This window comes from Atta cephalotes (genome assembly GCF_000143395.1).
Source record: "Atta cephalotes unplaced genomic scaffold scaffold00080, whole genome shotgun sequence".
NCBI classification, from domain to species: Eukaryota; Metazoa; Arthropoda; class Insecta; order Hymenoptera; family Formicidae; genus Atta; species Atta cephalotes.
Genome location: NW_012130144.1, coordinates 489393 through 506990, shown reverse-complemented (window position 1 = coordinate 506990; position 17598 = coordinate 489393). Strand labels below are relative to the sequence as shown.

At 33.1% G+C, this 17598-nt stretch overlaps 1 protein-coding gene across 1 annotated transcript in view; it reads left to right on the top strand.

Annotated features, from left to right (window-relative positions):
- The window catches only part of LOC105624499 (phosphatase and actin regulator 4), a 49010-nt gene that overhangs the window by 29368 nt on the left and 2044 nt on the right, over positions 1–17598 (top strand). Inside the window, exons 2-7 of the mRNA XM_012205859.1 lie at positions 3353–3568; positions 5803–6024; positions 7206–7455; positions 9832–9864; positions 13649–13794; positions 16969–17125. Of these exons, the coding sequence (XP_012061249.1) occupies positions 3353–3568; positions 5803–6024; positions 7206–7455; positions 9832–9864; positions 13649–13794; positions 16969–17125 (1024 nt within the window). The remainder of the gene's footprint in view (positions 1–3352; positions 3569–5802; positions 6025–7205; positions 7456–9831; positions 9865–13648; positions 13795–16968; positions 17126–17598) is intronic.

Below are 17598 nucleotides of genomic sequence, written 5' to 3'. Positions count from 1 at the left end.
AATAGCGCGCGCGCGCGCGCGCGCGTGTGTGTGTGTGTGTGTGTGTGTGTGTGTGTGTGTGTGTGTGTGTGTGTACCCACATTCAATGCTATCATTATGTTTTTTTCTCTGAATGCGCAATGCAAGATAAAGTATATACATAATTATATTAATTAATAAATCTAAAACGTCGAATTTTTTTGACATTTAAGATCAATTATTTTACAGGAACTCTTATTTTCAGATTAAATAAAAACAGGAATCGAATGTTAAAAGCTCCACAGTAGATGAACTGCAGAATTGCTTCTATAGTATGCTATACATTGTTGATGTTATTAGCAACGTGTCGAAAGATCCGATGCCTGTTCGTGCCTTCGAGATTCTTTTGGCGACCTCCCAAAATACGTCAGTGGAACTTCCGGGCAAGTAAGTTTGCCTGTAAAACTCGGCAAAATCGAATCAATCTTTATTGCGCGAATGAACGGGTATAAGGCGTATTCTTTCAAGAATTGAGACCAGGCAATTTTTCATCTCTAAGTTGTACAACAATTATTTTTCGAAGAGCGCATGTTTTTGGCGTTTCTTTTTATCTTTTCTCCCAAAACGCGAAGTCGATGAAACTTTCGGAACAGATGAAACCTGGCAAAATCGAATCGAGTTTTATTGTGAGCAAAAGGCACAAGACATATTCTTTTAGGAATTGAATTTCTCATCTTTATTCTCTTGCAATTATCCTCTTCCTCCTTTTATGCAGTATTCACGATACCCGCACCTTAATATTTATCGACCCGTAGTAACTTCGCTCTCTGATATCCAGTTTTTTAGCCTTTGTGGTGTAAAAGAGTCGCTAAACATGAAGAGGAATTGCGCATATTTTTATAGGAATATTGAGCGTATCGCTTTAATTTTGAAGCAAGAGCGAACGGAAAATGTTGTCAATGTTAATTGTAGATATTAACGTTTGATCTTAAATTCAGCATTAGCGTACACATTCGTAATTCAATTATATGAATTGCTCATATTTTTGCATCTCTCTCTTTCTCTCTCTCTCTCTTTCTCTCTCTCTCTCTCTCGCTATATTTGGCGATAGATGTATTTGGAACAGCATTTCATTTTCGTCATCAAACAGTATTGTCGCTGTCCTCATCCTTTAAGTATGATATTTCCAATTTATGGGTTTATTACATCTCTTTGATACCAGCATTTATACCCGTTCCTATTAGTGTAGATTAACTTTAATTTCGGTTCAACTCTTCATTTATTTTATCATTTTTAGAATTAGGAAAAAATGAAGAGTTAATTTAACACGGAGATAAAAATTAAACTATGTTGATAAAAACGAGCATCTATGATGCAAATTGACGCGATGTACTTCATCTATTTCGATATTTTCTATCCCAGTGATGTTTGTTTGTAATTAAATTTTATGTAACTGCAATTTAAATATTACGTTTTCTTGCGAAAACTAAGCTATGTCCACATAAAATAAAGATACATTTTATGGAAAGAAGATTATGAAAGGATTATTAAGTATAATGAATTATTAAGTACAATGGATCAATATATATATATTCTTCAATAGAGTTTATTTTACATGAAAATTCTCGATAATAAGTTTTATCTAGTACAGAATTTAACGAAAAAAACAAGCTGTAACTACTTCATCATCTTGTTAACATTTTTATTTGCAATTTTCCATAATTGTTGAAATTGGTATTTCAAACTCGTTCGTTTTGAATTCGAGCCGAAAATGTACTTTATGTGAAGTTAGTCTCCTCAACATTTATTTGTAATTTTAATATTAGTATTAATAATTTTTAATAAATTTTTAACTTTTTTAATTTAAAGTGTGCGAACGAAAAATCGACTTGTTTCGAAATGTGCAAATGAAAATCTATCAATTAAACCCTTTTCAATCTAATTTATTCAAAATTGAAGGGCTAGTGTGATATTAGCCTCCTAAAATTGTTTTTTTAAATAATTTTTTTACTGGTGTGCAAACGATGAGCAATTAATGCGCTATATAAACTTAAAATTTGTTAATGCTGGAAGTTAAATTTACAATGATAAATAAGAGGACTCAATTTTATAAATACGTAGGCATAATAATATAACAATTTGATGAAATTTTTATATTTGATATTGTTTCTAGATGTACATCCTTGATTTATTTAATTCACGACGTAATAAGAGATATAATGGATCTAGCCACAGAAAAATATGTATAGTATATCATTAACGCCAGAAAATGTTCTGTCTACAATTTTCAAAAATTGCCGATTGATTTATTGATACGTATCTAACGCTGACAAAGAGAATTTTTAAGGATTTTGCGCTGCGTTTAATCGTCACCGAATCGAGAATGTGTCAACTTTTCTAAATCCACAACGGATTTCTGAAACCGACAGTCAGCAGTCAATAAACGTACACGAGAGAAGCTTTTTGTTTCACTTCGTATACGATGTGTTCGCCCCTAGAAATCGACATATCTTTTTTCGTAGTGAATGCCATCGCGATGCCATCGCGGCGCGTATGTCCAATTCGCGCTATACAGGACAAATTTTCGTCGACAACCAGTCAACGGAGTGTCCGTTATCGCGGATGAAGACAAACGTAATTTGAGAGTCTCTGTGCCCGACTGAAAAACGGCATCAGCAAATTTTTGCTGTGACCCTAGTTTTTTTTTTTTTCATAGTCATGCAAACACTATACACACTAAAAGAAAAACGATTGCAATTACGATCATAATTTAACTATAATGTATAATCATTTTCGATGCTAACTATATATATATTTTTTATAAAACTATAAACAATTATTATTCAATCGAGTAAGTAAAAATCAAGAAATACTTAATAAAATCTTTACTGAATTTTTTTTAACCGGCTTTTGCCATTAAATTTCTAATAAATTTTTATAATTGTAAAACATAATAAGATAATATTATTCGAATATTACTATATGTTACGTAAACAAGCGTATTCGCTTTTGCAAGCGGTTTAAATATACCCGCAACGTCGCCTTCGATCAAGAAGTGACTTAACGGATTACGTTGTCCAATCTATGCGGTGCGCAGTGAGAGTAAGCCGATAAAGTCATCTCAGTGAATATATATTGATCGAAAACTACCACTAAAGTAACCGCAACGTTTCGCAGTGAAGTAATTGGACAACAAGTGATATCCGTAATTTTATTTGCGGACGATTCGATGGGACTTTTCTCTGAGCGCCGACTTGTCGTCCGAGTTGTGAAAATTCGCGAGAGGGTGAGAAAATCAGCGAGCCAGACAGTCAGCCTCTTATCTGCCACTCTGACGACGTATATATATCCCGTCACGGTTCTGACCGGTGTCGAACTTTTTTTTCTGTTGCAGAGCCGAAGAAGGAAAAGACTGAACAGAATGCAAATGGCGCGATATCGCCGAGCGGCGGCGGCGGCGAGCCGCAGGCCGCCAATTTGGGCTCGGCCACAACTGGTTTGGCGATGCCGGTCCCAGGCCCGGCTCCGGATGCCGGGGACCAGCAAAAGCCAAACAGGCCGAACACCCTCGACGCCAGGGTAGTAGCCAGGAGGCTGATCTTGTTCGACAGTGAGTACACTCGTGAGCCGGCATGAGTTCTGCTACTTGAATCTTCCGCGTGTCGCGTGTCGTCATCGCTCAGAGAAAAGTTCGACTAAATCGATTGAAGTGTACATCAATCGGAACAAATGATTTTGCGACAAAGAGTGGGATAATAGAGAATATTTTGGTGAATAAAGAGAGGGAGGGGAAATTACTAAAAATATCTTATTAAAATGTCTTATTTTCTAAGAAGTCTCCTAATAGGGGAAATAATACTACACGCTTGTTAAATTTAACACAAATGGTCCCAAACAGTCCACTCAAACTTTTGTGTTAATTTAACACAAAAACTATAACAATTTATAAGCAGTTTTTTTCCTTCATATATTTATAATTCTGATTTATGTATCTATAAATATTTTGAACATTTCTCGCATTTTCTCAAGAATTACATATAAAAGATCCATAAATGCATAAACTTGAATTTCTTTATGCAGCTCATAGAAACTTTCAAATAAGAATTATCTCTCTTGAAAATCATTAATTTATAGCATTCTTTTACGAACTCGTATTCGACGAAGAACGATGGATTGCCGCGAATTCGTGCATATAAATACAATTATACTGGAATGAGCACGAATATAGGAAGTTTCTTTATTAAATTTAGTTGCCGCTTTGACGCAATGTTATTTACATATTTTTAATACGTTTTGGAAACTGGGAAACTAAAAGAGAACAGATGAGCTTAAATGTGTACGAGAGTCATATCTATCTCTTATTATAAAATTATTACAGTCTCGGATTAGTTGCAATAGTATTAAAATACAAACGCGAAATTTCCCGACCTTTACATTCCATCGTGCGTGGTCATTCATATTAAAATTTTTATTAACGATTGTTTAATTAAACTCCTAGTTCATACACACATTAGAGAATATCAACATCAAGTAAAACCTGATTTTAATATTTTAACTGTTTAAGCAATTTCGTATTCATTCTTTTTCATCTTCACATTTTTTTCAAATAGAAGATAATTGAATTCTTTTTCAGAGAAATAAAATTCCGAGGAAAATTTTTAAGGAGAGATCAGAATAACGCTGCTATTATCATCACGTATCCAATAAAAGCTGATAATAGCGTACGTGCTCAGAAAATATATATATTCAAATAAGTTTGAGATTAATCGCACTCCCACGCACAGTGCAAACTCACGTGATAACGCGATCCGTACGTTGCCAAAAATTTTCGCGATAAATTTCGACCAGGCTGCAATCAAATATGTGTTGGTGATCAAACGCGACCGGACGATCCTCGGGGAATGCTTGGTAGTCGAAGTATCTCGGCCAGTAACCGCCTGGAACTTCGTCCTTTTGTGTCAGAATTTAGGTGCGCGACATTATCAAATGGCCAGCAGCGCGAGTGCGCGCATCCACCGACTTGTTTAACATTCCAGCCGATACTGGCTGTGGGTATAACGACGGGTCGTTATTCATGAAAAATACGTGAGTCTTTATGAAATGAATTTCTAAAACAAAAAAAAAGGATACGCGGTAAAGAGGTAGCGCCAAATTAAAAATTCCGCCCGGTGTTCCGTACACGACCGGTAACGGGATTTAATAATAAACAAATTCGGCGAAATCCGCAAACTATGTTTCGCAAGTTCTCTCATCTAGCAGCTGCAACGAGCATAAGCGCGTGGCATTCGTTCACGTTTGCCAAGATATTGTTGCTCCCGCATTGCGATGAATCACGGTGCATGAAACGGTGGATCACGTTTCTTGCAACAATTGACTTCGATGTAACTTTATTAGATCGCGTGCTCCTTTCGATCACATTTGATGCGACAGTTTTTAAACAGTTTAATGAAAATAATCTATCATTGTATCTCCTCCATTTTAATGCTACTTGGAAATAATATTTTTAATAATCTAAAAATTTAGCTAGAATATAAATCTGAAAATAATTTTGAGCGTTATAATTAATTATTTTGATGGTCCAACAAAAAATTATTTTCAAATGTATGTCTAACTAAATTTTTATATACTTCAGCAGAATTGTTCTTTCCGTGTATAGACAATAAAAACATCTTAATTTTGCGATTGAATTTAGAAACCTCAACATTGAGAAAAAAAAGGAAGAAAGATTAAACAGTTGAACGGAATAATAAAAATTAATTAGCAGAATAGTGTGATGTACAATTATCTTGATATACAATTATCTCGATGTAATATTACAAGCCGCGTTTTTTTTTCTGTTTTCAGTGGACAAGGGGGTGCTGGATCAGAGCGCCGACAATCAGCAGGTAATCGAGAGGTGTTACCCGTTACCACCTCAGAATACCCTGATGCTGTCGGAGCTCCCAGAACCGCCGATACCGTTGAGCGAAATTGGCCCTATACCACCCCCGCCCATGTTCAGCTCCCCGAGTCCTACTTTGCTAGCGAGACAACGGCAAATACCGCTCTCGGACTGCGAGGACGAGGGTAAGTGTCCGTAATGAAACATTAATGTCACGGAAGAGAAGAGTATTAGAGCAATTAATTGGAGCAATTAATCACATGATAGAACCTCTTCATCGCTTATTGTAGTCTCCTATCGTTGACACAATTCTAAGGTGACCGATAAATCAGTAGTGTTCTGTATAAGCAACAACGCGTGCTCTTGTCATTTCTGTTAGTTTGATTTTTAATATCGCTATCTATATATATATATATATATATATACATATATATATAGTTATAAAATTACGATCATAATAACGACACATATCATTATGGAATTATTTAATACTGTTTATCTCATTACTGAGAATTTCATTCCGTTGTTAATTATCGAGTTGTGCTAATTGATAATCACAATTTTCTGTTGTGTCGATGCACTTGTCCCCGCAACCACGACGTCTGCTTATTGTTAGTTATTAACTATCGAACGTTACAATTATGTCATTGAATATCCACAAATGAATCCCAACACGTAGCGTAATTATATGAATCCGAAAGAGCAATCGACGCATTTGCATGTTTATATTATTTATATTTATATTATTATTTGTTAATTTTATTTATACAATGCATTTATTTCTTACACAAATCGCTAAATTTGTTTTAGATATATATATATATATTGTTGGAAATTGCTATTGCAACATCAAGAAAGAAATATCAAAATGTAACTCTATTTTATCAAAATCTATAAGCATATTAGGAGAAATAGTGTGAACAAATGATTATGATTTCAAAAGATTTATGCACAATTTGTTGAAAAATATTCAATTTTATAAAAATATTTTGTAATTTAATGTTAGGTATAATCACTATTTAAATATGTGCTTGAATACATCCTAATTTTTACAAACATTTTAACTCCATTGTTTTAATTAAAAATGACATATTCAAATTGAGTATAATCTGACATTATAAATAATGATATAGAATTTCGTTCTAATCAAATGTCTACTTTTGGTGTTGCAATTTCAACGTCCGACAGTGTATTTACTTGAATTTTTCAAGCTTTGACAAATGACATCACAGCCGTTTGATCTTTTTGATTGTGTACAAACTTAAAACTATTTGAGTTTCATATATAAATCAAACATGAAGTAATTGCGTTTCATCGATTCGGATCCTCTTGGTTATATAAGTTTTCTTGCTGTTTGCCCCGATAGATGAGGAGGATGGCGACGTGGACGAAGAGGACGACAATATGTACCTCTTCAGGATGTCGCAGCCTGATCCGGCGATCGATACGTCTCGTGTCGAAGAGATACCGGCGAAAGAGCCGAAATTCCATGCCGTGCCACTGAAGAGCGTCCTGAAGAAACGAGGCTCCGGAAGCGGACCTGGTACACCGCAAAACACTCCGACGCAGGAGAACAGGCCGCTGACGCTTCGCCAGGAGCTCCATGCCTCGTTCAAGTTAGTGCTCTTCTGCGACTTCGCAGAATACTTCGCTTTACATATGCTCGAGTATATCCATTACTGCAGAAGTGTTCGAGAAGGGAAATCGGAGACTCAAGCTGTCAAACTTTCATTGCATGTTGGTTCAAAGCGTAAGAAAAACAGGGAAATTACACAGTTCATAATAATCATATAATTTGTGATGAATGATGTAATTCAATTATACTGTTTTACTAAAATGTTTTTTTTTATTAAAAGAATATCATTTAGAAAAAAATCAAAATGACAGAGAAATGAGGAAAATTCATAATTTGTAAGATTTATTTTAAAGTATAAAATATTCTGAAAGGAAAATTGGAGACTGGAATTGTCAAAATTACTTCTATTGCACATTAATTTAAATCGTCGAGAAAAGAGGAAAATTATGTGAAAGTATAGCTCATATAATTTGTGATAAATAGTTAGTAATAAAAAATGGAATGCGATTGCACATTTTTACTAACTTTTTTTTATTAAAAGAATATCACTCGTGAAAAAATGTAAGAATGAGAAAAATTTATGAGATCCATTTTAGACACTTTATGCTTGAAGAATTATGAAGTTACTTATCTTTGCATTCAAGCATCTGATAGAAAAATGCATCATCTCTTTCGTAACATTACACTTTGCATTACATAATCGCATTGAAATTGTAAAAGAAGTTCGTAGGACATAGATTGTATCACTTTGAACCAGCACTTTGCATGGTCGCGTCAACATTTAGGAAACAAAAAAGCGTGAAATGAATGTGAAGCGCAGATATTTATAGATTTTTCTCTCGAACGCTTTGCATCGAAACTCGAAACTCGCCGTAAGAATCGGGCGCTCTTCGAGAGTCATCCGGCATAAATTTGCCGGGATAATCCGCTTTCTACGACTTTTCTTTAATTAAAAATCGTTGTCAAAAGCCCGCTTTCTCGCGGATCTCTTGTTGTTTGATATAGAAAATCTCAGAAAGCATCGAATCTACAAGCAGGCTTCAAGTGCCCTGCTCCACCGTGGTATTATCACGCGCATTCTTATAATGAAAGCAATAAGAAGCAGATGTCGAAGAGCCCTAATTTTTTCCGAACGTAATCCTTTAATTTTCTCTCTCGCTGATCGAAGTTTTCTTGATAGTTCACGTCGGCTGTCCAGTTGAATAAATCTCTTGAATTATTTAATTCAAAGGAAGATGTTAAGAAAAAGTCGATTTTTTCTCAAAAAGATGTAAGTAGGAAAAAGTGTTTTTAAATAGATTTTAATTTCCTGGATGCAATAAAGTTATTAGAAAGCTGTCGTGACATTTGGGAAATACATCGAAACTTGAATAAGAACATTAAAATTTGAATAAATATATCATATTCGTGCTCAACTTTTTAGATATTCCGAAGCACTACGAACTTTTTAATAATTTTATTACATCCATTACAAAAATTAGAAAAAAACAAAACAAAACAAACATACATCTTTTTGATAAAAAAATTGACCTCTCTTTCAACATATTTCTTTTTACAATGATAAGCTTCATTTAAAATAGAATTGGCATTAAAATAATTCTAAGAATATATTAAGTGTTTGAATATTATCTAGGTTTCTAAAATATTAACATATTGACTGCAAGTCAACATGCTGTCAAAAATTTTTTAAATGTCAAAAAATAAATATTATTCAATAATCATAAAGTTTTGAATGACATAAATAGCTAGAACGTAAAATAAAAAGTGCACAATTTACATACGGAGAGAATAGTTTTGATAAAGTATTTAAAAAGTTAGCTAAATATAGATTTAAAAATATAATAATTTTTGTTGAATTTTCAAAACAATTATATAAGACACTTAAGCTAATTTCTAGAATTTTTTGCAACATTACTTATATTTGAATTTTCTACATAATTATTTGGATGGTCCAACAAAATTATTTTCTATCTAGCTAAATTTTTAGATGTAGATGTTCAGTAAAATCGTTCTTTTCGTGTGTTTATTTGATTCATATTACATACAATTTAAAATTTTGAGTGACAGCTGGATAATAATTCAAAGTAAAAAAAAAAGAGAGAGATGTGCATAATTCACGTATCCATGAGAATAAAATTTCATTTAATTATACTACACAATAGTTTATCATTATTTATGATAATAAAAATTCTACTGTTGCATACACGATAAATTATACAAAAACTACTGGGCAGACAAAACGTGTTAAGCATACACGATATTACAGTGTTATAATGTAATCCGAGAAATGCGAGATGGGATTATTGAAGATAAACGTACGCTCTCTCAGGCGAGTACTCGTAGAATGTACTTCGTGCACCCGTCATTAACATATCAGTCATTAGTAAAGCATCGTATTTTTCTTATGCTTAACCAGAAGGCCACCGTTGAGGCCTAGGATGAGAATATGGTAATTGGTCATTGGTCTAATTAAGCATGTTTGCAAACCGATGGTATATATACATATATGTACATATACGTATCATGTATATTATTTTTTACGTCTTTGTCTTACGGCGCTGTTGATCGCGAGAGAACCAAAATGTTCTAGTCTCTCCTCCACTTTTATCTCTCTCAGTGACTCCCTTCGCGAGTCATGTGAGCGCCGTGAGCATGGCAATGTCCAACATTTTAAGCATGAGAAAACCTTAGGGAAACCCATGAAAAATCTCGTCTTACGCTTGTCACGCAGCCACCATTCGATCACGCTCGACACATCACGTGAGTCGAATATCGCATTAGAGGCGGGACAAGTTTCTTAGTTTCCTTTACACGTGATCGATCGATTTCGTGATCCGTCGACGGTGTCGTTCGCAAAGTAACTTGCGCAATTTGTGTAAGTCGGATAATTACGACGAGGATGTGTCGCGATTAACTATTCCGTTCCTGTAAGTATGTAACTTCCTCTCTTCTCCTCTCCCCTGATTTTCCCGGTGCATTTATATCTTTGGTATTAAAATTATCCAATTATTTTGATTATTATTGTTAATTATTTTGTGTGTTAATCCTATTATACGAAAAAGCATGTAGCCCTTTCCATACTGAATATATAATACACTGAACAATAAACTTTAACATTATTTCTCATTAAATAATAAGTGCTCCTCGTTGGATTTTTTACATTAAAAAAGAAAGAATATATATACTTTCCAAAAAATTCCGTCATCCTTTAATATTTAAAAGCTGTTTGAATTTTTTTGTATTTTAATAACGCAATTTCCAATATATATATGTAATATATAGCTATTCTTTTTATATGTAAAACTTAATGTGATGATATGAAGCTTCTTTTATTGTTCATGTATAATTTTAAGTGATATATTAAAATAATAAGCTTAGCAATATTTAATCAAAAGTTATACTGATTTAAAAGATTTCTGTTTCTCACTTGAATGATAATTTACCCCGTAAATAAAAGGAAAATAAAAGGACCGTAAAATAAAAGGAAAAAAGGAAAAAGGAAAAAATTGTAAATATTGTTTAAATTTCTAGAGAGTTTTGAAAAACAAACTCTTTTATTTCTCAAAGTCTGTGAATGGTGGAACTTTCCTGACTTTCTTATATTCTTTTTCAGCAGCTACATAGAAGCTACATAAATACATAGAATTACTATGCAAGTATTGAGAAAGAGTAATCTGTGAATCAGTGTAATTTTTTGTGAGGTATCTGATCCTTAAATATCAGTTCTAAGTAATGATAGATAAAATATTAATATATTTATAATTTCATATAGTGATATTATCATAAATATTATATATATTCTCTTTACCACCCGCGATTTTTGCAAAAAATGATGGAAACCTTACGAAGATATTATACGTATTTTTAATTAATATCGTATTAATTTCTAAAATTACACATGTCTGGGGAAGTTAATTATTAAAAAATTAATATCTTTTATTAATATTAAATTAAAATGGATATCGCGAATCTCAAGTACACGCAACAAAAAACGTTAGTACTGCGGACCTTTAGTTCATATTACATTATTACAGCTTTGATGCTTTAATCGCGCCGGCTTTTTACTTTTGAAAACGCTTTGAAAATATTTAGCCTGAGGCACCTCACTTCTGACGTCACTCATATCACTCGAGAAAAAAGATAAATTAAAAATTTAGATATTAAAATAAAGATACAAGTGCATAGGCTGTGATGTGCCTCACGTTTGGATTTTTATGAAATTTTTGATAATTTTGCAATATTAATTATCCTTAAAAGAGGCACAACACAAAAGAGGCTAAAGTATCCCGACTTTTGGAAGTTACTGTAATGTTAAATGCAAATATTATGACAGTTCTTGCGATAAACTGTTGCGAGGAGAGAAAAAAACTTCTTTTCAAGAACACTGTATACACAGTCAGAAGAAGCGCTTGCGCTAAATATTCGTGAAACATTTCTTAGCCTCCTATTCTTGAAGAAAATCTTCCGCGATAACTTCCAAAGTTTAAGTACAAAAATTCTCAATATGCTGCAGCAAAGTAGTGCGCTTACGGATCGATCTAAGAAGCTACTTCGAATACGTTGAATGTATGCCAGATCTCTTAATTTCCATAATTATTGTAATTATCATCCAATTTTCCCATGTTCGTCACATGGCCCGAAATTTTTGCAATAAATTTTCCTTATCACGAATATATCACCTTTAGCTCATGGCGTAATACAGGAAGAATAATTTTGCTGAAGTATCTAAAAATTTAATTAGATGCAAATTTGGAAATAATTTTGTTTAGACTATCAAAATAATTATGTAGGATGCTCAAATTAGTTGCTAGAACGTTAAAACTTTTTGCAGCATTGTCATCAACATCCTCGCTTAAGTGTTCTATATAATTATTTTAATAGTCCAACAAAATTATTTTAAAATTAATAAACTAAAAAAAAGAAGGAAGGTTTTGCTGGAGAATCTAAAATTTTAATCAAATACAGATTTGAAAATAATTTTATTTGGAATCGAAATAATTATATATCAAACCGCTCAAACTGTTTGTTAGAATGTTAAAATTTTTAGTAGCATTGTCATTAAAGCTTAAGTTGTATATAATTATTTTAGTGGTCTAACAAAATTATTTTCCAATCTAAACACATAAAAAGAATGATTAAGCTAAAGGATCCCAAATTTTAAGTAGATGTAATTGAAAATAATTCTGTTTGGATCATAATCAAAATAATTTGCAAATTAGTTGCTAGAATATTAAAACTTAATATTAAAACTTTTGTAGCTTTGTCATCAATGCTTAAGCATTCTACATAAGTATTTTAGCTAAACAAAATTATTTTCAAATCTGCATACAGAAAGAACGGTTTTACTAAAGAATCAAAAATTTCAATTAAAGAACTAAAATCTAAAAAAAATCTAAAAAACAGATCTAAAAATAATTTTGTTTCTACAATCAAAATAATTATGTATGCTTAAAATGTTAAAATTTTTAGCAGCATTGTCATTAAAGCATAAATTCACATTCTACATAATTATTTTAATGTCTTTGTAATCAACAAAAGTATTTTTAGATGTGTATACACAAAGAATTGTTTTGCAGAAAAATCTAAAATTTTAATTAGACAAATCAAATTAATTTAATTAGACAAATTTAATTAGACAGATTTATACAAATCTAAAAATAATTCTGTTTGAATGATCAAAATAATTATGTAAGATGTTCAAACTGATTGTTAGAATGTTAAAACTTTTAGCAACATTGTCATAAAAGCTTAAGCGTTCTACATAATTATTTTGATGATCCAAATAAAATCATTTTCAGATCTGTGTTTAGTTAAATTTAGTTACTTTAGCAAAATTATTCTTTTTAACTTTTAACTTTTAACTTTATTATAACTTTTAACTGTTCTTAACTAAATTGTTCGATACTTCAGCAAAACTGTTTTTTCTATGTATAAAGAATAAAGTTTGCATACAACGTGTCGGCATTCAACGTGTCGAATGGTAACGCCGAACTTGAGTGGCCGAGCGAAATATGCGCGAGAAACTCTGTCATTTCATGGCATCGCCCCCGTTGTTTTCGACGTGTCACTATGCATTTCTCCATCCCTTTTTTTTCTCCACCCCGGCATATACCCCATATTCGCATCTCGTTCTCTTGTAGCACCGTAGAGTAGAACATTGGTTCACGTAGCATCAACCAGCGATTGTTATCGCCGGAAACTCGGACTAACGATCTTGCATGTGCTTCTTTCAGCAGTCGACCGGTCAGATTTGGCCTCGCTCTACCCTGTACTCTGGAGAACAAGGAGAACGCGAGGCCTTACGTCATCCGAGAAGATGCGGACGGCGATTCCGGCGACGGACAAGTCCTCTACAGAGATGATTACGATGATGAGAAAAGTGAGTTACTCCTATCGATTTTATGAAACCTGCGAACCTACTTGTCATGGAAAGAACGATTTTGCTAAAGTTATTATCTAAAGATTTAACTAGATACAAATCTGAAAATATAACTTTATCGAACCATCAAGATAATTTACTGAAAAGTCCGATAATAATAATCAAGCCTAGATGATAGTTACTAAAGCATAAAATAATTTCAATCAAATATATTCGATTAGTATGTAATTGAAACCATCTAAATGCTTTTTTTTAAATATTATTTACTATTCTATAAACTATTATCAAACAATTGATTATTAATTATTATGTGGGTGGTAAAATTTACTAAATATTTATATCTGTGATAACTGTAAATATGTATGTAAATATTTTTTCGATAAAAAAAAATGATAATTAAATAAATATACGTTTATATATGTTTATATTAAGTAAATGTTTACTTGGAACTATTCGACAACAAATATTTATTAAAATTTCGTATTTTTTATTAATGTAGCTATTGCCAGATTTATTTTTTAGTATGTAGTATGTAGGCTGAAACTGATTATTCAACAGAATATCAAAAAAAATTTTTGCTCATCATGATACATTCTGTATAATTATTTTGATAGTCAAAATTATTTTTAAATCCGTAACTAACTAATTTTTTAAATACTTTAGCAAAATTGTTTTTTCTGTATAGCAATCATTCCATACAAAAGTTTATTGAGTCATGAGATCATCACTATCATATCTTGTTTGTATATTCTGTCACATTGCACATCGGAAAGCAATCGCGTACAGTACATATATAGATAGTAAAAGAAATTATTAATTATAACTAAAATATTAAAAATTAGAATGAAATAATTGTTTATTATACAATTTGCTTAATTGATAATTAATCATTAATAAGAGATAAATATTTATTATTATTACTCGATATTAATTAGTTTGTACAAACTACATAAAATGTATACCAAACAGAGAACATAATAGATGAGCAATATTGCAGCATACTTTACGTCGTGATAATCAATGTGAATGCATAGAATGAATTTTGCAACTCGATTTTTTCTCGATGTTTTGGAACACGTGCTTGCCTCTGGGCAATCAATTAGGCAGATAGTAACTTTATGTTCGCCAGTTGCAAATTTGAAATTTTGATGGACGTTCTACATTGCATCATAAAAAAAAAATACGGCGGCGGATCATGCCGATCGATGAGATTCGCGGCTGAGAGTCAATCGCATCGTTTTCCGTGAAAAATAAATATGCTCTCTACTATAAAGATTTATATCAAAATTCCGCAGCAACGAGAGGCTTAAATCGCGTCGCGCCTGTGTGCATAGCGATAAAAATGCGCGGTCACGAATGCAGTTACGCGAAAGCAAGGACCATGTTTATTTCACGCCTCCGCTTATGCAATTTTTCATCGAGATATGAGGTTTCAAACTCACCGACATGATTCGGTTGAATGGACTTCCGAACGAATTCATAAATAGTCTCGCGCTGTATTCGCGATAACGTTCTCTCTTTTTCTGTATGGGAAAAGATAGATGCGGCGAACCGTTCTAAATCTCGAGGACACTGCTAGGAAAAAAGCTCTCTAAGTCAGTCGCAGGTGGCAGAAAAACTTTGCGGAATGTGAAAAGAAGTTGGGTGAAAGTTTGCGAATGGTCACCCTCAAATATTTACGAAAGTTGAGAAAATTCAAAAGAAAGGGGAAACTTCGATGTATCGTCAAATAATCAATATAAGCTTTCCTAAAAAAAATTTAAAATTTATTATATGTTTTCGCATTTAGCACTCTTTACTGAATAAATTTGTTCGTAGTGTTTAGTGCAACATGCTATAGATAATTCGACATCTCATAAGTTAACGGAATAAAATGGATGGAGCAGAACCAGTTCTACTCTTTTTATTTGTTGTATTAAAAAGTTGCGAAAAAAAAATTTGTCTACGTATAAATCGGTATGTGAAAAGAATAATCTCTCTCTGCCAAGATCGGCGCTTTTAGCGCGACCATTTGGATTAAATGTCCACAAGAACATCGCGTTAATTTTTGTTACGATACATCCGCGCGATTACTCAACACTTTAAATCAGTCTTCAGTGACCAGACTAATTATACTCGTGCCAGGTGGCATGTATATGTCTGTGAGCGAACACTTAGAAGATGGTTTATATTAATCCTCGAAAATAGCTGGGAAGCTCAGTCTATAGTCGTTCTTCCATCCGGATTTATCGCTACGCGATTTCCGCTCGTTAAATTTTTATTAAATCACGTAGGTGTAAACGGTCATGAAATTGCTTCTTCAATTGTCGAACCTTAAATTCGTACATCCGCTCGTAATTTCAGACTTGTTCTCGGAAGGTGTAATCGAGAGCGTAGTAATTCCCGAAATACGCGACGCAGAATGGCCATTGCGAAGGCTGACGGTAATTAATACTGTCGAAGCGACGATTTCGGTCCCTTCGAACACGCTTTTCATCCTGAAATCGCATTCATAGAAGAGTGAGAGCGATGACACGATGCTGTCGATATGGACCGCGTCGACGGTGTCGATCGTCTGCGCCTCAATCGAACCGGCCGAACACGCCCCGCTGCTGTTGCATCGCAGCTTCAGCTGCTCGTCGATCGTGGAGGGTAATTAATCAGCAATTGCGACGTGCGATCGGACACGAAATTAATTAACATCGACGCGCACTTCGATTCAATGTCTATGCGGAATTCATTCTAAACTTTACATGCTAATTTAAATCCATGTAAGAAAGAAAAAAAAGGAGGAATCATTTAATACGTTAAATCAGTTTTTAACTTCCTTCAATCCAACAGTACATTAATAACGAGCTAAATTTCTCGACATCGATAGGTGTACATGCTTCAGTGCTAAGTATAGATCTTTTATCAGATACCGTTACCTCGATGTTCAGAAATAAAAAGTGATGTTTCGAAATTTTTCATTTTTCATTTTATCGTTTTTAAAGTAATTGTATTGCAATAATGAGAGATCGCTTTGATTAAAATGAGAGTAAATACAATATAATTCAGATATTTTCAGAAATTAAAATTTGAATCAAAAAACTTATCCTAACTAGATTTATTACAAGTTACCCCATTTTACGATATCGAGATGCAATAATTCGAAATTAATAAGCTAAACAGATTCGATATCTTCTATCTCGACAGGCCGTTTGGCAGCCAAGATCGCGCGCAAGGAATCACTTTCGCTGAAGCTCGCCCTTAGGCCAGATAGACAGGAGCTCATCAACAGGAACATCCTTCAGCTGCAGACAGACAATGAGAGGCAGGAGACGAAAGAGGCTATCGGCGCCAAGCTTATCAGGTAAGAGACTTGTTCGGCCGTCTATTAGATAGCATTCGCGTGATTGCATCAGGGATAAGAGGATTTCGAATACGTATTTGCCTATATTTTCGTTAAAGGCGAGAATTGCAAATTGGCACGTCGTAACGAATCTTCTACGTCTAATTTAAAGTTACATTTAACTAATAGTCTACTTTAAGGAATCTCAAGGGATCCTCTGGTGAGTTAGGAAATCGTATCAATTTTTAATTGAACAGTCACACTGTTCAGTTGAACAGTTATGAAAATATAATTACTATAAAGTGTCTTCGCGTGTAATTTAATAAAAGCTCTGTAAAATCAACAGGAGATATAATATCGGTAAAGCTTCATAATCTTTTTGCCGTTTAATATTCGAAATCCGGATTTCTCTGTTATTTCTCCCTTATTCAAAGAATTCATTATTAAAATTACATTTTCGTATATTATAAATGTAATTTATATATATATATATA